The following is a 19,114-nucleotide window of genomic DNA, read 5'->3' as shown; positions in this document are numbered from 1 at the left end:
GGTACATCAATCCCTGCGGAGGGGCAAGTCCCTAACCAGAGCCCATGGCAGTGGGATTGGCTGAGCAGTGCCCACGGTGACCCCCAGAGGATCAGGCTCAGGAGGTGGTGAGGTCACGTGCCCCACCTAAGGAAGGATGAGACCCGTGGGGTGTGGCACACTGCAGGGTTCCTCCCAGAGTCGGTCCAAAGCTGGGACATAGCACGGATCCTGTGGATCTGACACCAGGTGAGAAGGGAGCTAGCTCTCAGCACAGGCAGAGGGCTGGGCATGCTGGGCAGGCAAACCTACCTTGAGGGAAGCCCACAGAATGGACATAGGGGGGAGAAACAGCTTCTGTAGATCTACTTCCCACCAGCTCCTCAGCTCAATGACCCCAACGCAACTTAAGGGCCACTGTGTCATGGGGAGCGGGGCTTGCATGCGCCACTCACCTGGCTCTGTGCACCCCTGAGCGGGGCGGGGAGCAGGCATGCGCTGGATCAGGTGAGGCAGAGGCTCCTGCACAGGGAACAAGAGAGCAGGAAGGTCACCGGCGGCTTTTCCAGCTCCAGCCTGGGCCACTGCCCCCTCCACAGGGCAGGCTGGGGCCAGGAGCCACCGTTCCTTGGTTTCCTGAGTGTGTGGCAGGACGGGGAGAGCTCCCCATGGACAGGTGGGTAGCACCAGTGCACTGGCCACCTACTGCTCAGGGTCTCAGCACCAATCTGACGGGAGATGCCCCGCCCAGGGACTGGAGTCCCAGCACCAAGGCCCGTTATCCACACCCAGAAGTGTGAGTCCCAGGGACAGAGTCCATCTCCCGAGCCAGAGGAGGCATCTCCAGGCCTGGCCGCTGTGTTTCAGCCCCTTGGCTCCACATGACACCAGGGATCATTAACTGATGACTTCTGTGGCTGGAGGGGCCGGTTTGCTCTGGCTGGGCCAGCGGCAGGGTGGCAGGGATAGGATTTCAGCCCTTCCGTGCTGCCCGGTGGCTGGGTTATCGGCTTTGGCGTGCAAGGGGGGTGAGAGCAGGGGATGGAGTGCGGGAGGGACCACTGCTGGCCAGGATCTGGCACAGACCTGGCAGCTCGAGGGGAGGCCCCTCACGGCCCCACACCGTTACCTCACTCACCAGCGCTTGAGGGCCTCATAGACCCCACAGGGGCTGTCACCCCAGCAGCCCTGGTAGGCACAGCCTGCCCATCCTGCAGGGACAGCATGGGGCTGGGGAAACTGAGGCAAGGCTGGGGGAGGGGAGACACTCCATGGACTGAGGGAGCGTGGGGGAGGGGGAAGCTAATGACTGGATGGGGAGCAGATGTCAATGGAATCTCCTTCCATTTGCTGCCATGGCAACAAGGGGAAAGCAGGCACTCTGGGAAATCCCTCTGGCTGCAGCCTCAGCTGCAGGGCTTTGGATTTAAATGGGCCAGTGCAGGCGATACCAGAACCTGGCGTCTGAGCGCCCAGAACCTGGCGCCAGTGTCCGAGTGCCCAGGACCCAGCAGCACCAGTGTCTGAGCGCCCAGAACCTGGCGCCAGTGTCCAAGTGCCCAGGACCCAGCAGCACCAGTGTCTGAGTGCCCAGGACCCAGCAGCACCAGTGTCTGAGTGCCCAGAACCTGGCGCCAGTGTCCGAGTGCCCAGGACCCAGCAGCACCAGTGTCTGAGCGCCCAGAACCTGGCGCCAGTGTCCAAGTGCCCAGGACCCAGCAGCACCAGTGTCTGAGTGCCCAGGACCCAGCAGCACCAGTGTCTGAGTGCCCAGAACCTGGCGCCAGTGTCCGAGTGCCCAGGACCCAGCAGCACCGGTGTCTGAGCGCCCAGAACCTGGTGTCAGTGTCTGAGTGCCCAGGACCCAGCAGCACCGGTGTCTGAGCACCCAGAACCTGGTGTCAGTGTCCAAGTGCCCAGGACCCAGCAGCACCGGTGTCTGAACGCCCAGAACCTGGTGTCAGTGTCTGAGTGCCCAGAACCAGCATCAGAGTCTGAGCCCCAGGAAGGCTGGGCTTGTGCCCTGGTGGTTGGCCGTGCCGTGACCCTCGGCCTCCCCTTCACCTCCCTGGGGAACAGGAGCCGGGTGAGCGGGAACCCAAGTAGGCAGCATGGGGGGTGATGGAATTCCAGCCCAGCCCTTACCTGCCAACGCTCGACTGCTCTGCGGGGCTCAATCAGGTACATATCCCTCCCGTCCGAGAAGACTCCGCTGCAGGGAAAGCAGACACCCCTTTGTCACAGACGGATGCAGACCCATTCCCCTGCCCTCGCCCCCCGAACCTTCCAGCACCACTGGGCAGCGAGAGACCTGCAACCCAGTTCCCCAGCCAGTTTGCTGCCCCGCAGAACAGAACCACCCCTCCCACTCCCTGCACCCAAAGCCAATGTAGCACTCTGGATTACCCAGCAGGGCAGGGCCATGACACCCACCCTCATCCAAATCCCCCTAGGGTGAGCAGCCCTGCAAGAGGGCTCCCTCCCTCCTCACTTCCACTCCAGCATCAGAGCCTCCTGGGGGCTCTGTCCCTGTGCTGGCTCAATCCACTCCCGCCCCCCATGCCCACGGTGGTACTCACTGCAGACCACGGCAGCTGGACAGAGCTGCCAAGGACCTCGCCTCCCCTCGGAGTTTGCCCTGATAGTAACAGTGCTCCCCCGCTCCCTGCAACAGAGCAATGGGACAAGGAGAGCCATCAGCCACCACAGCGGAGAGGGAGCACAGGCTAGTGACTGGAGGCGATTAGGAGCCAGGACTCCTGGGCTCTAGTCCCAGCTCTGGGAGGGAACACGGTTTAGTGAAAAGAGCCGGAGACTGGGAGTCAGGACTCATGGGTGCCATTCCTGGCTCTGACCTGGGGCAAGTCCCAGCCCCTCTCTGTGCCTCAGTTCCCCCCAACTGGAACATGGGATGACAACTTGCAGCCCCTTCCTGGTTTAGGATGCCAAATCAAAGTTTGCTGCACCGGAATTGGGGTCCCCCTGCACATCTCTCAGACTGTAACAACAGCTTCTGTCAGATGGACAAGCCCGTCTGTGCCCACATGTGCTTGTATTCCAGGTGTGTGCCCATGCACGTGCAAGTGTGTGTCTCTATGTCTGTGTACGTACCTATCTGCATGTATGCCATGCTGTGTCTGTGGGGGTGGGGTCTGATCTTTGCATGTAGCTGCCTGTATGCATGTCCTAGAGAGTGTGGGGCCTTTGCTCCCATTTTCATGCCCAAGTCAATGTCCCTTTGCATCCATATATAGGCGTTACCCTACCTGCACCCCTGTCTGCAGGTGCATGCATGTCCTTGCATGTGGGCATGCATGCGTGTCTGCCCAGATGTGTGCGTGCACCTGTCTGCATGTGCGTCATGTTCCCTCTTAGTGCAAGTCCATGTTTGCCAATAGCAATGCACGGGTGCCCTTCCCCTCCAGACGCCTGGGCACATGTGTGCAGCCCCATCTCAACAGGCTCGCATGACGCACTAGCAGCAGCCCTGCTCCACTGTGTCTATTTATAGGAACCGTCTCTGCACAGGTTACAGAGCCCTGGCCTTGGGCATCCACAGGGGCAGATGAGGGGTCCCAGTCACCACAGCCCCAGGCTGGCACAGAGTGGTGGGAGGACTTGAGGAGAGGCGGGACATGAGCAGGGTAGCCCAGAAGGGCAGAGAGCGGGTGAGGGCTGGCGGGGCAGGGCGGAGCAGGCCGTTCAGCCCCTCCCTGCCTGTCCATGTTTCGCACTCCCTCGGCATTACTGCTGCTCCACTTCCAGGGCTGGCTTTGTGCTGAAAGGCACCGTGAAATCTGCATGACAGGCAGGGTTACTGGGCGAGAGACATGCCAGGCTATTTATGGACAGACCCATTCATCTTTTTACCATGGCTGCGCCTGCCGCGGCCGCTCCCCCACCCCTCCGCCGGCTGCAGGGAGAGTCCCAGCAACCTGGTGTCATTCTGCTTCACTCCCACGTGCGCTAAGGGGGCTGCCCCGTGCCCCAGGCTGGGGAGGTGTGCTGTGCTCTCTGCAGCAGGCCAGAGCAATAGGAGCAGCCTCGATGACCCCTCTCACCCCCATACACACACCCCAACCTCCTGGAAGGGAAATATCTTTACAGCCCTGCTGATCTATTCTGGGAGCAAAGTCCAGATGCACCAGGACCCCTCTCCTCCTGTTATACCAGCCCTGGCCTCTCCCACACACAGCTCAGCCAGTGCCCCAAAATCCTGACCGACAGCCCCCTGCTATCCCAGCCCTGGCGTCCCACACATACAGCTCGGCCAGTGCCCCTCAATCCTGACCCACAGGCCCCTGCTAGCCCAGCCCTGGCCTCCCCCACACAGCTCAGCCAGTGCCCCTCAATCCTGACCCACAGTCCCCTGCTAGCCGAGCCTTGGGCTCCCCCACACACAGCTTGGCCAGCGCCCCTCAATCCTGATCCACAGCCCCTTGCTAGCCCAGCCCTGGCCTCCCCCCCCCACAGCTTGGCCAGCGCCCCTAAATCCTGACCCACAGTCCCCTGCTATCCCAGCCCCCAGGGCTTTCCTAAGTAGGGACAGACACTCCTACTCAGTCCTCGCCAATTGCTTCGTGGGTCTCAATCACAGATAGCTGGAACTCAACTGAACCCCTAAGCTGAGTGCCTAGGGGTTGGCTGGCATTGTGTGGTCATGGGGACAAGCTCACTGCCCCTGAGCTCTCTGGGGAGGGGTCTCTGTGTCATGTGTCTGTGCAGCACCCCGCACAGTGCCCCGATCCCTGATCGGGGTCTGCAGGCACTGTCGCAAGAGGACACTAAAGAGCCCCGAACGAGTTGATCTGCAGGGGCGGTGCCCAGGCAGGCCAGAGCCACCCCAGCCGCCTGGTCAGGATCCGTAGATTCACCGGGTTCTAAGTCAGAGGGGGCCATTAGTTCATCTAGTGACCTCCTGTGTAGCACAGGCCCTTACTTCAGCCACTTGTCCCTGTGCTGAGCCCAAGGGTTTGTGCTTCATTACCACATCTTCCAGAAAGGCCTGGAGCTGCAGACACCCCTCCCCCTGCTCAGCCCTGCCAGTCGTTTCACTTCAGTAGAGTACATGTCTGCACACATCTCTGTTTCACAAAGCTAACCCAACGTTCCCAGCTGCTTCAGATTGATCATGGCAGGTCCCATCTAGCTAGAGGTGAAAGTAAGCCAGTACGGTCCAGTATGGCATACCAGCAAGAGCTAGTACACCGTGCCAGACTTCATCGGCTTCTGCGGCAGGGATTTAAAGGGCTCTGGGCTCCTAAATCCCACCTGCAGCTCCGGCAGCTGGACTGGGGCCGGGATTTAAAGGGCTTGGAGCTCCCGCGGCTGGGAGAAGCCCAGAGCCCTTTAAATTCCCCCCTGCAGCTCCAGCAGCCAGGCTGGGGCTGGGATTTAAAGGACTCGGAGCTCCCCACAGCGGCAGGAGCTCCAGGCCCTTTAAATCCCGGCCCCAGGCCAGCAAGGCTTAGGCCTCCCCACAGCCATAAGAGCTGCAGGCCCTTTAAATCCACACCCGAGCACAGCTGCCGGAGCTGAGGGGGCATTTAGAGGGCTTGGCGCTCCATGGCGGCCAGAGCCCTGGGCCCTTTAATTTGCCCCTGAGCCCTGGGGGCTGCCAGCCACCTCTGCAGCTGGGAGCCCCGAGTTGATTTAAAGGCCCTGGGGCTCCCAGCCACAGCTAATGCCCCAGGACCTTTAAATCTTGAGAGGCCCCACCTCTTCCGGTTGAGGCCACACACCCCTCAGGACTCCGGCAGTACCAGTAAGTCCTGTAAGTTACTTTAACCCCTGCATCTAGCTCCCTGGCCAGCTGTGACCAAGTTTCTGCCCCCCCACCCCCAGAGAATCCCTGATGTGTCCAACCACCGTCTGCCTGGCTGCAAGCCCCTCGGATCACTGCCCTCCTTTGCTGAGCTTCAGTTCATCTGCAAATTTGACACTATCAGCTCAGAATTAAACAAAGACTGTGAACGGCTAGGCAACTACAAAAGCAGCTTCTCCTCCCTTGGTGTTCACACCTCAGCTGCTAGAAGAGGGCCTCATCCTCCCTGACTGAACTAACCTCATTATCTCTAGACTGATTCTTGCCATATTTATCCCTGCCTCTGGAAATTTCCACCACATGCGTCTGACGAAGTGGGTATTCACCCACGAAAGCTCATGCTCCAATACATCTGTTAGTCTACAAGGTGCCACAGGACTCTGTCACTTTCTACAGAGCTAGAATAACACGACTACCCCTCTGATACCTGCCCTCCTTCGGTGACCTCCTGGGGCACCCCTGCATCCTCCGTAAGCGGAAAAGCCAGGGAGCTTCTCAAGAAGAAGCTGGAGGGAGCAGCTTGGGAGTAAGCCTGTGTCATAGCCTGCTGGCGTGCATGCCCGTGGCTCTCTGGCTGGCTATGCCTCTGACTAGTGCTCTGAGCTAGAGCAGCAAGGGGCGTCTCAGACAGGGAGGAGGGATACGTAGCCCAGACACGCCCTGTCTGCAGCAGTGACTCACTGGGCTCCATGCAGCTGATTCTTTCTGCCCATCTCAAAGCAGTGATGCCTCCTGGGCCTCTAGAGCCAGCGGAGCCAGGCTCGCCATGGTGGATTGCTCTGCTGGGAACACAGGCCCAGTTAGATTTTGGGGCCCACACGCTGGAGGCCAGAACCAGGCCACAGAAACCACCCTGGAGAGCTCAGAACACAGGGAGCCGCAGGAAACGAGGAAAGTCAGAGCCACAACATGCACGACTCCAAATGGTGAAGGTGATGGATCATGGCAGAAGATGGATCACAGCCAAGGCCAGGAGGCCTGGCTCGGTCCAGCCACGTTCTGCACCTCCAGCAAAGGCAGGGGCTGGGCCAGAAAACATCCCTCTCCTCCCCCAAGGCCTGGTCAGGAGCCGAGCACAAGAGAGAGATCCTGTCCTATCCTTCTTCCCTCATTCACTTGCCTCTGCACCAGGGGGGCTCATGCTGGGGTGGCCAAGCTGCAGCCCCCTACCTATAATGCCAGGGGAGGACACAGGCTGGTCAGAGGGTGCCGAGCACCAGGCAATTCCTGTCCCTCAGTCACAGGGGGCTTGGGCCACAGCAGGTGGGGGTGGTGCTGGCCCAGATGCTGCTGGGCTGCAGCAGGCAGGATGGGGGAAGGCAGCTCAGGGGGTGGCTGGGCCAGAACCGGGGGGTGGGGGGAGTGCTGGTCCTTGGGCCAGCTGGGCTGTGGCATTAACCCTTCATGTTGCGTGCGTGCTAAAGAGGCTGCCATGGGCCATACCCCCGAGTGGCACAAGGCCCGGGCGGGGAGTGGCACTCGCAGCCACTGACCATTTTGGGGACGAGGGCCCAGGACCCAGACTGTACCACAGTGGCTGGGGCCAGGGTAGCTCGTGAGGGGGCGGGGGGGTTGCAGTTAAAGAGACAGGGTCTCATTTGTTCTGCTGACTGGTGCTCACAACCGGTGCTCTCAGTATTGGTGTGATCACACCACACCCAGTTCACCATTCACCATCACCAGCCCCAAAGCCTGGAGTGGCCACAGCCGCAGCGCAGGGGAGGGGAGGAAGACCGGGCCTGGATTTCCATCCCCCTTGAGCTGGGCTCTGGCTGGAGCCCTGCCTACGGCAGGTCCCCTCCCCTGCTCTGGGGCCGCACTGAGTCAGGCTCCTCTCAGCAATGGTACCTCTAGTGCTGGCCAGTCTCAGGCCTGGATATAGAGGGCTCTGGGGATCCTTCCAGCCAAGGGGACCCGAAATGACCCCGCATTGTCCCATCGGGCCTGTGCTCCCTCCTTGGCTCCGAGAGGCGGCTGGCGGCATTTCTCCAGCTCCACGCTCGCTGAGCCAGGCAGAAGAGCGGCGCTGCCATGACCTGCTAGTCAATGGCCTTGTGCATCACCGCACGCAAAACTCGCTTTGAATTCCCCCCTGAAGGGAGCGCCACTCCACGCTCCCCCGCCCCCCCCCCTCCCCAGTCACCAGCTCCCTGGCCTGGCAGCGACTCATCCAGCAGCACCAGCAGTGCCGAGCAGGGTCAGCTCTGGGCCCAGCTAGCCCAGTGCCTTGTCTCCGGCAGGGGCCAGCTGCAGATGCTGCAGAGGACGTTGGAGGAAACCCACACAGCAGGAGAGGGATAATCTGCCCCTGCAATAGGTCTCATCCTAGTCGGGGATGGGCCCAAGCCCTGAAGCACCAGGGTTACTATCCTGCCACCATTCATTCATTAAGATACTCTTGTACAGCAGACATGCCTGGTCCCTGTTTGAATCTTGCAATGTTCTTTGTCTCCAGGCCAACCTGTGGCAGTGAGTTCCACAGGCTAATTAGCACTGGGTGTAAAAGTATTTTCTTTGCTGACTTTCAAATGTGCCACCTATTCATTTCATGAGCCATTGCACCATTCATTTAACTTTGCTAATTTCATTCCCATTCTAGTCACCGGGCAGCCAGGACCCGCAGGCTCTCCTGACTCCTGGCCAACGGCCTGGGCTCTCACAAAGGCTGCTCCAGCCCGGCCCGCACTGCAGCATGGGATTGGGCCACTGCTGCATGACATCGACACAGGCTCCTGGCCCAGGCTCGTCCTGCAGCTCTACATCTGCCACCGGAAAGACTCTGCCTGGTGCCTCAGCCCCACTGGCAGGGCCCTTCTCGCCATCAGCACCCAGTGAAACTCTGTGCTGCTCCCACTCACCGGGCTGTGGCTGCTGTTCCCATCCTGGCCATAGTGCCGCTCCAGGTAGCGCGAGGAGAGCAGGTGGCTGCCAGGGAAACGAGAGGGGGGACAGGTGAGGAACTGCTGCTGGCTGGGGCAGGTGGGGGATGAGGGGGTCAGATTAACCAGGGCCCCGATGTGCAGGGCCGGTGCCATCCTTGTGGCAGCACATCCACTGGCCTTTCCCCCTGTAACTGCAGGCTCAGCCGCCTGGACCATGCACCCAACAGCCCTGTTCCCCTTCCTCTCCTGCACCCCTCGGGAAACACACACAAAAATACACACTGCACACTGTCCATGGCTGCGCTCTAGCTACACAAACACACACACTGCACACTGTCCACAGCTGCGCTCTCACTACACACACACACACTGCGCACTGTCCATGGCTGCGCTCTCACTACACAAACACACACACTGTGCACTGTCCACAGCTGCGCTCTCGCTACACAAACACACACACTGTGCACTGTCCACAGCTGTGCTGTTGCTACACAAACATATACACTGTGCAGTGTCCACAGCTGCGGTCTCGCTACACAAACACACACACTGTGCAGTGTCCACAGCTGTGCTGTTCCTACACACACACACACTGTGCAGAGTCCACAGCTGAGGTCTCGTTACACAAACACACTGCGCACTGTCCACAGCTGCACTCTTGTTACACACACTGCGCAGTGTCCACAGCTGCGCTCTCGCTACACAAACACACACACTGTGCAGTGTCCACAGCTGAGGTCTCGTTACACAAACACACACACTGTGCACTGTCTACAGCAGTGCTGTTCCTACACAACATATACACTGTACAGTGTCCACGGCTCCGCTCTTGCTACACAAACACACACACTGTGCACTGTCTACAGCAGTGCTGTTCCTACACAAACATATACACCGTGCACTGTCCACAGCTGCACTCTCGCTACACAAACACACACACTGCGCAGTGTCCACAGCTGCGCTCTCACTATACACACACACACTGTGCAGTGTCTACAGCTGAGCTCTCATTACACACACACACACACACACACACTGCGCACAGCTGCGCTCTCATTACACACACACACACACACACACACTGTCCACGCTGCATTCGCTTTTCACTGGGGGCTCCTGCAATGGGCTGGGGGCTCGCCTGGGTTGCGGGGAGGCACACTGGAGGGAAGTCAGGGTGGAGCTGGGCTGTCAGGACCCAGAGCCTCCCCCCCGCTCCGGGGAGCTCTGCAGGTTCACTCCCTGGCACAGAAACCCAATCGCCAGCCACTCAGGCTGATCACGCCGGCTCCCATTACACCAGGCTCTGGAGCTCACCTCATCCTGCTGACACCTGGGCCTGGGGCTTCAGTGTCAGAGCTGGGTGGCTCCAGAGGGCTCCATGAAATATTAAGGGGGCAGCTTTCACCCGATGCCAGAGCTTGGAGCCAGCCCAGCATGGTGCCAGGGCACCTGGCACCCACCTGCCCCCCTCGAAGTGTCTCCTGCAAATGTGCTCAGAGCCTCCCACGCACACCTGGCCTGGAACAGCCGTGGGGCCAGGCTGACACCACAGTGCCCACGGCTCCTCTGCTGCGATACTAGTGGGGGCCCTCTGCTGTGGATGCTCGATCGCTGGCACCTGGCCTGAGCCCCACCAAACTCACGCCCCACAGCTGCTGAGCCCCCCCAAGTTCCAGCGCTGTGGGACAGGCCACGCTTTGCCTCCTTCCACTCCAGCCTGCCCTGGGCCTCAGCCCTGACTCGCACCCACAGCCCCAGGGAAGCACTTACTGGTTGAGCTCCAGGTCCAAGGTGAAGGCTGAGCCAAAGGCATGAATGAGGAAGCTCACCTGGGCCAGGTGCACAAACTGCAAGAACCAGAGAGAAGCGGAGTTAAAACACCCTGTCCAGCAATGCACGCCCCTGACACCTTGTCCCCCAGCAATGCACGCTCCTGACACCATGTCCCCCAGCAAAGCACGCCCCTGGCACTGCGTCCCCCAGCAATGCATGCCCCTGGCACTGCGTCCCACTGCAATGCACAACCCTGACACTGCATCTCCCAGCAATGCACGTCCCTGGCACTGTATCCTCCAACCCCCAGCAATGCAAGCCACTGACACTGCGTCCCCCAACAATGCATGCCCTTGACACTCCGTCCCCCAGCAAAGCATGCCCCGGCACTGTATCCCCTGACCCCCAGCAATGCACGCCCCTGGCACTGCGTCCCACAGCAATGCACGACCCTGGCACTGTATCCGCCAACCCCCAGCAATGCACGCCACTGACACTGCGTCCCCCGACAATGCATGCCCTTGACACTGCGTCCCCCAGCAAAGCACGCCCCGGCACTGTATCCCCTGACCCCCAGCAATGCACGCCCCTGGCACTGTATCCCCTGACCCCCAGCAATGCATGCCTCTGGCAGTGCATCCCCCAGCAATGCACGCCCCTGACACTGCATCCCCCAGCAATGCATGCCCCTGGAACTGTATCCCCTGACCCCCAGCAATGCACGCCCCTGACACTGCATCCCCCAGCAATGCACGCCCCTGGCATTGCGTCCCCCAGCAATGTATGACCTTGACACTGCATCCCCCAGCAATGCATGGCCATGCATTTAACCCCTGTCATTGCCACCTCCAACAAAGCACCCTCCAGGAACTGCACACCCTTCAATGTACCCCCTGGCACTGCATGACTTGCAATGCAAAGCCCTAGCACTGTACCCCCTGGCACTGCACCCCCCACAATTCATGCCCCAGACACTGCACACTCACATCCCACAATATACCCCCAGCACTGCATTCCCCTGGCACTGCACACCCCACAATTCTTTCCCCTAGCACAGCAACCCCCCAATCACTGAACGCTCCTGTCACTGCACTGCCCCACCATTGTCACCCCAAAATTATAACCTCCCTATCCCCAGTACTGCAGCCCCCCATCTGCAGGCAGAGGCTGGAGGGGGCATCGCTATGCCACTGCCCTCTCAGGGGGAGATGAGTGGGGTCTGTACTGACTCAAGGGGCTGTCTGGGTCAACACATTTGGACACTAACAGCTTCTCTCTGCACAGCGAGCCATGGCGGCAAGAGCCACGCCCTGGTGTGCTCACACATACAGGCTGTGGTCACTGCAGAGCCAGCAGCGGGAGCTCTTGCTGTGGTGGCAGCGCTGCAGCTGGAGAGGGAGTACAAAACCCTGTGCCCTTCCCTATGGGCCCTGTTTAGGGTTGCCAGGCATCGGGTTTTTAACCGGAACACCTGGTCGAAAAGGGACCCTGGTGGCTCCGGTCAGCACTACTGACCAGCCCGTTAAAAGTCCAGTCGGCGGCACAGCGGGGGCCCGGGGCTAAGGCAGGCTCCCTGCTGCCCTAGCCCCGCACGGCTCCCAGAAGCAGCCGCCAGGTCCTAGCAGTCCCTAGACTCATGGGCGGCCAGGGAGGCTCTGTGCGCTGCCCTTGCTCTGAGTGCCGGCTCCGCAGCTCCCATTGGCTGGGAACCGCGACCAATTGGAGCTGTGAGGGTGGCACCTGCGGGCACAAGGGCAGTGCACAGAGCCTCCCTGGCCACCCATGCACCATTGGGACCCTGCACTTCACCCTTCCTCCCGCACCCCAATCCCCTGCCCCAGTCCGGAGTTCCCTCCTGCACCCAAACTCCCTCCCAGAGCCTGAACCCCGCCCAAAACCTCAACTCCCTGCCCCAGCCTCCTCGTGCACCCCAAACTCCTCATCCCCAGCAGGAGCCCTCCCCGCATCCCGACCTCCTGCCCCAGCCCATACCCTGAGCCCCTCATTTTTGCCCCCACACCAGAGCCTGCATCTCCAGCCAGAGCCCTCAACCCTCCCCCACCCACCTAGATGGGGAAGGGGCGGGGCCTTGGTAAGGGGTGGGACAGGCGTGTTCAGTTTTATGTGATTAGAAAGTTGCCAACCCTAGTCCTGCAAAAATGGTGACTCCTGCTTGGGAAGCTGCCTGAGACCCCCACAAGGCCAGCCCAGCATGGCTACCCATGACATGGCCACCAGGACCAGGCTGCTGCACACCTAGACTGAGCCAAACCCATCCCAGGGCCAATGTCAGCCCGTCCACCTGGCAACCCATCAGTTTTCTCCCATCCACTATAAAAAGATGGCAAATGCCCAGGCCCCCACGATGCAAGCCACGCTCTGCCCCATGCACAGCCCCACAGATTCCCCACTAGCTCCAGGGCCTCAGCACCCATTTACCACCCCCAGAAACACTGTACTGTCATCCTCAGTGGGTCCCACCCCCAGCACACTGCTCAGTGTTGGCCCCCCATCTCCAGAATGGGCAAATCAGAATGATGGGGTTCAGAGTGGGAGATCTAGAGAAAGAACCAGTCAGGACTGTTTGGTTTCGAAAGCAGACAAAGAAGCGAGGCCATGATAGAAGGACAGAAAACAATGAGTGAGACAGAGCAGGGGGATCAGGTGCCACATTTCACCCTGTCTGCTTATAAAGAACATAGGGACAGTCAATGAACAACACACAATTAGCCTGTGGAACTCACTGCCACAAGATCAGATTGAGGCTGAGAGCTTAGCAGGACTTGACGGGACTATGGTTAATGAGGAAGTCTGAAGTTGTAGTAGAGCTGATCCCATTTTCTTATAAGGAATATTGACTCTCCTCCATTAGACACTAATTGATCAGGAAGTTATTCTGCAGCTGTTCACTGGAGGGAAGATTCTTGCACCTCTTCCTGGAGCAGTTGGTGCAGGTCATGGCTGGAGACAGTTGCCTGCACTAGACAGACCCTGGACTCATCCAGTCTGGTGAGTCCCATGTACCTAGAAACAAATTCTATTTCTTACGGTTGTGAAGAAAAGGCCCAAATGTGAGCTGAGCAATAGTTCCTGAGTCTGCAGGCAGCATGAAACCACAGCTCAGAGAGGAGTGAACTGCCCTCAGTTGGAGGGTTGGCCCTGGAGCCTTATGCCCACAATTCAATGTCCACATAGAGCAAGGGACAGCCTTTCCCTAAGAGCTCTTGGTAGACCAGGGGCAGCTCTAGACATTTCACTGCCCCAAGCATGGCGGCATGCCGCGGGGGGTGCTCTGCCTGTCGCCGGTCCTGCAGCTCCGGAGGACCTCCTGCAGGCATGCCTGAGGAGGGTCCGCTGGTCCCGCGGCTCCACGGAAGCTGCGGGACCAGTAGACCCTCCACAGGCACGCCTGCGGGAGATCCACCGGAACCGTGGGACCACCAGAGCCTCCCGGCGACCAGCAGAGCACCCCCTGCGGCTGGTCGCCCCAAGCACGCGCTTGGCGTGCTGGGGCCTGGAGCTGCCCCTGCAGTAGACAAAGCAGACAGAGGCTTGGGAAATGGATGGACCATTATCCCCATGATACAGGTGGGGAAACTGAGGCACAGAGTTAGACGGGAATTTCCAAAGCATCTCCATGTTTCACAGGGAGCCTGTAGCAGAGCTAGGACCTGAACCCGGCTCTCCAAAGTCCCAGGCTAGGCCAGCCCTTCCTGCCTGACCCCAAAGCCCTTTATAAACACAAAGGAGTGAAGCTCACCACTCACGCTCCCCACAGAGCAGTGAGGCCCCACAGCACAGATGGGCCACCTAGTAAGTCAGCCCAGACAGCAAGTGTGGGGGAGTCAGGGCCCTGCACCCCTCTTCCTGGATTCACCACGACTCTCAGCCAGACAGTAAAACGGAAGGTTTATTGGACAATAGGAACAAAGGCTACAACAGAGCTTGTAGGTACAACTAGGACCTCCCAGTCAAGTCTTTCTGGGAGGCAGGGAGCTTAGACCCCATGTGACAAAGTGGGGGGTTTTCTTGGGTTTTCTGTGTTTTCCAGTGGGTTACATGCAGAGGGAGGGGGACTCAGTGTCCCCAGGTGTTACTGGTTAACCAGGCGAGGGGAGAGGGAGTTTGTTGGTACAGAGGACTGGAGAGGGACTCAGGACCCCGGATGATGGCCTGGAGGATGGAGACCTCAGTGACTGATGACCTGGAGACCCAGCTCAGGAGTCACAGCCGGTTCTGGCCAGTGGGAGGACAATGGGCTGAGAAGAGAGGACCCCGGTGACCTGAGCAGCGGTTCCAGCCAGAGGGGCCAGAGAATGGCTGAGAGGAGAGGAGACCCAGGACATCCTGTTTTACGACCCTGTTTACCTGGAGAGAAGACAATGGACAGAGGGGGCTTGAGGCCGGGGATATCAGAGGCCCAGCTTTGAAGCAGGGGGCCTCTGGACTGGAGAGGGGGAGCAGGCAGAACCCACCTGGATGCAGGGGGACTGGGATGTGCTGTGCTGAGGGAGGCCAGGCCTGAGGCCCTGAGAGTTTCCTGTGCTATGTTCATCCCTCAGTAAACCCTCCTGTTTTATGCTGGCTGAGAGTCACTCTGGTCTAGAGAGCAGGGTTGCACCAACCCCTTCCGGGGTGAGGAGGCCCGGGGGGTCCAGAGCGTGTGGATTCCCTGAGGGGGCCCACAGGGAGAGACAGACGTGCTGAGGCTCAGAGAGGTGCGACTCCAGGAGGTGGAGGGGCCTGACCCCGAGACAGAGTGGACCTCCAAGAAGGGCTGTCGCATTGAAAGGGGCACCCCCCACGGACCGCATGGGGCCAAGAGTGGGCATGATCTGTGAGTCCGTGACACCCCAGCCTTGGGGTTCCCTGTGTTCCAGCACAAAACTGAAACTAAAAACTCCTCCAGCAGCTCTCTCCCCAGCTCCTCCTCTCCTTTGTCCAGTCTCTGGGCCAGAAGGTGTCCGTTCTCCCAACCCCCTTCCTGGCTCAGGTTACAGCTCAGGAATCTTCCTTCAAGGGAAGTCCTCCATCCCCAGTGTATCTCCCCTGCAACATTCCCAGGTCAAATCTGCCCTGCTCCCTGTTGCGTCACAGCAGGCTGTGGGTGCTGAGTTTTGAGGCGGTCACAGGAGGAGCACGTGGGGCAAGGAGGATACTGGAATCTGCCTGTTTCCAGCCACTGGGATGATCCGCTGCAGCCAATGGGACAACATCTAGTGTTCTCCAGTAGTGAAGGATGTTGGTTTCCATCCCACCAAATCACTTGCTGCAAAGCCTCTCCTTCAGTACACGAGGAACATATCGCCACGGTGCAGTACTGATATACAGGACTGTAGTGCCCAGACATCTCATAGTGCCAATGTTATGAGTGCAAATCTTCGTGGTCTGCAAGCTCGCTTGCAGGAAGTAGTGCCTCAAGCACTGTAAGTTCTCTGTTTCAAGCACAGGTACCTTTTAGTTTTTGTTCATGTGTGCAAAGGAAACAAACATACACTGAATTTTTTTCACCGTCCTGGAGAAATTTTTGTACACTTTTCTCTCTGGGTCAGCTGCACACACTAAATTCATAGCCATTCAAAAGAAAGTACAGCCCCAAAATAAAGGCTTGGCATTGAAGCAGCTCTGGCACTCGATGGGCATGCCGAGTTTCTGCTTGTAATGCTAGGACATGACAATTTCATGCATTCTTGTGACACTCGCAGGGGTGACAGGACAGTAGGTGCACAAGTATTTGACTTTATTGTCCTCCTGTGTAACCTTTGATGGGAATTTAGGATTTGGACGTAAAGAGACCTTATTGTTGAAAAGCATCGTAAAGCGGGGGATCTGCCATCAAGACTCCAATCTCCCCAACCCTACAGGCCAAAGTTATGGCAACTAAGAAGCCTGTCATCATAGATAAACAGTAGGGAGCAGGTGTCCATTGGTTTGAATGGAGGTCTCATAAGGTGGTTGAGAACCAGGTTAAGATCCCACCATGGAGGACAGTATATAATGTGAGGGAAGAGCTTACACAGTCTGTGACGAGGTGGAGTAGATCCAGAGGCCCCCAGCTGGAGGCCTCATGGCCCTGACTCACCCTGCCCCTCCCCCGCAAGCACGCTGCGTCCCTGCTTCTCCCCCTCTCTCCCAGTCCTTCCCACCCCTCTGCACCTAACAGCTGTTTGGCGGCGCTTAGGACTTTCCAGGAGGAACGGGGAGGAGTGGGGATGCGGCGCACTCAAGGGAGGAGGCAGAGAAGAGGCAGGGCAGGGGCAGGGACTTGGGGGAAGGGGGTAGAATGGGAGTGAAGGGAGGGTGGGGCCAGGGGTGGGTGGCGGTCGAGCCCCCTCCGGGCAGAGGGGAAGTTGGCTTCTATGTACTTAGTCCTGCCCTGAGTGCAGGGGTACTGGACTAGTGACCTCTCGAGCTCCCTTCCAGATCTATGATTCTTTCTGGGGTTCCCAGGGTCTATGGTCCCTCGAGAACCGAGCAGGGTATGATCTCTGGGCAAGACCCCTTAAAACATGTCTTCCTCATAGGCGTGTAAATGCCCTGGGAGTCCTTCAAAGTTTGCAGAGAGTTGTTCAAGGTCTCCTAGAAAAGCCATGGCTATCAAAGAGGAGTTGCTCTACTGGGTTCTGAACTTCTTTCCGAAACCTGAAAGTTGGAGCCAGGACACCTTGTGGTTCCATAACTGCTGTGGTGGAGCTGGAGCTGACAGCAGTGTCTGCAGCACCTCGGGATGCTCGGAGAGCTGTGCTGGCCAAGAGTTTGCCTTCTGCGACTAGGGACTGGAATTGCTCCCTGCGGTCGTGTGGCAGCTGCTCAGGAGCTTGTTAGAATTCGTAACGTTGTATTTGGCCGGGACTGCCTGGCAGTGTGTGATGTGGAACTGCAGGGTTGCAGACGAGTAAAACTTTTGTCCAAAGAGATCCAGCCATTTTTGGTCCTTGTCACAGGGTGTAGATCTCAAAAAGTGCCGCCTGACCCCATTCATTCATTGCACCCACCGCTAGGAGTTAGGTGGGGGATGGGAAGATAAAAAGTTGGAATCTTTAAGAGGCATCTAGAACGTGTTCTCTGCCCTTTTGCACGTGGTGGAACAGTGGCAGCCGTTTGACACACTCCTAGCTGGGTCTGGGAGAGCCTTGTTAATAGGAAGTGCCACTCTGGAGGTGTCACGGAGTCACCGGGCGATGCTCTGGAACTGCTCCCCACTAAGCCAGTCAGGACTTTGGGGAGCCTCCTCTCCCTTGGAGCAGACTTGTTCAGGGCAAGAAGCTCACACGTCTTCACCTCCTGGGTCTCTCCTTGGAGCATTCAGCATCCTCTGCCCCTCCGTGGGCTTCCCACAGCGAGCCCACCCAGGCGGGGTCCTGGGGAAGCCACAGGGTTCTGCACCCCCACTTTGCAGTCAGACGTGACTCTCAGCCAGCAAAACAGAGGTTTATTCGATGACAGGAACAGGGTCTAAAACAGAGCTTGTAGATACAGTGAACCAGACCCCTCGGCCGGGTCCATTCTGGGGGGCAGTGAGCCAGACCCCTAGGTCTGCACTTCACTCCTTATCCCCAGGTAGCTCCAGACTAACCAACCCCTCCAGCCCCTCCTCTCTGCTCAGCTCCTTTCCCGGGCCAGGAGGTCACCTGATCCCTTTCTCTCCAACACCTGCAGTTGGCACCTTTGCAGAGCAGGGGCCCAGGCCATCAGTTGCTAGGATACAGAGTGCCAGGCATTAGGTGCACTGGCCCTTTGCTCTGCCAGATACTTAAGAACTGCCTAGGGGACACTGAGGCACCAACACAGTATTCAGAGCAAACATTAGGAACAGTCCCAGTTCGTCACAGGAGGGTGTTGAAGAAATCCAGCCAGATCGCAGTGTCTGCTACCCTTCTAACGAGGATGTGGAAGGTGGTAGAGGCATAACCACCTCATCCAGTGACAATGAGGCAACAGGAGCAACGTCTTCATCTGCCTTAGCCTCCTGCTGTCGGTGAAACCCTGGCCTCACTGAGGGGAGGTGCTGGTGGGCTGTAAATTACTGCCGATGGGCAGCCCCAGGATCCCAGCGTGGCTGTTGCAGGCCTTAGAAGGCACTGGGGTTGCAAGAGCACTGGGCCCCTTAAATCCCCGCCCGAGCCCAGCTGCAGGAGCCCCAGGGTAGTGGCGGCAGTGATTTAAAGGGCCAGAGGCTCCGGCTGCAGCAGGGAGCCCCAGGCCCTTTAAAGCGCCGCTGAAGCTCCGGCAGCAGGGCTCGGGCGGCGCTTTAAAGGGCCCGGGGCTCCCTGCAGGGGCCAGAACTCCAGGCCCTTTAAACCCCCGCCAGAGCCTGGCTGCCAGAGCTCCAGCAATGATTTTAAGGGCCTGGGGCTCCCCGCAGTGGCTGGAGCCCTGGGCCCTTTAAATCACCATCGGAGAAGCCGGTCCAGTCTGGCATGGTGTCCTGGCTCTTGCTGGTAGGCCATACCGTATCGTACCGGCTTACTTTCACCTCTGCTTGTTTCCCAGTGGGTGGAAAAGGGGCAGGCTGAGAGACATGGGGGTGGGTGTCACAGAGGGGCAGCAGAGCCTTCACAAAAGTAGGGGGGCTGGGATCGCCCTACCCCTCCTCTTCCCCCAGGGCCCCACCCCACCAGCCCCCTGCTCGTGTCCCTGACCCCCGGACCCGCCG

General features: G+C 59.0%; 1 protein-coding gene across 4 annotated transcripts in view; it reads right to left on the bottom strand.

The window, feature by feature from the left end:
• ADAM11 (ADAM metallopeptidase domain 11) overlaps positions 1 to 19,114 on the bottom strand; it is a 55,213-nt gene that overhangs the window by 23,420 nt on the left and 12,679 nt on the right. For all 4 annotated transcript variants that reach the window (XM_032806588.2, XM_032806589.2, XM_032806590.2 and 1 more), the window contains exons 3-7: positions 10,456 to 10,532; positions 8,662 to 8,728; positions 2,559 to 2,644; positions 2,125 to 2,191; positions 435 to 501 (exon numbers count right to left, since the gene is read on the bottom strand). In XM_032806588.2, coding sequence (XP_032662479.1) covers positions 435 to 501; positions 2,125 to 2,191; positions 2,559 to 2,644; positions 8,662 to 8,728; positions 10,456 to 10,532 — 364 coding nt within the window. The remainder of the gene's footprint in view (positions 1 to 434; positions 502 to 2,124; positions 2,192 to 2,558; positions 2,645 to 8,661; positions 8,729 to 10,455; positions 10,533 to 19,114) is intronic.

The sequence above is a fragment of the Chelonoidis abingdonii genome, chromosome 21, assembly GCF_003597395.2.
Source record: "Chelonoidis abingdonii isolate Lonesome George chromosome 21, CheloAbing_2.0, whole genome shotgun sequence".
Classification (NCBI taxonomy): Eukaryota; Metazoa; Chordata; order Testudines; family Testudinidae; genus Chelonoidis; species Chelonoidis abingdonii.
Note: the sequence above shows the minus strand (reverse complement) of the source record. Positions and strands in the feature narration are given on the sequence as shown.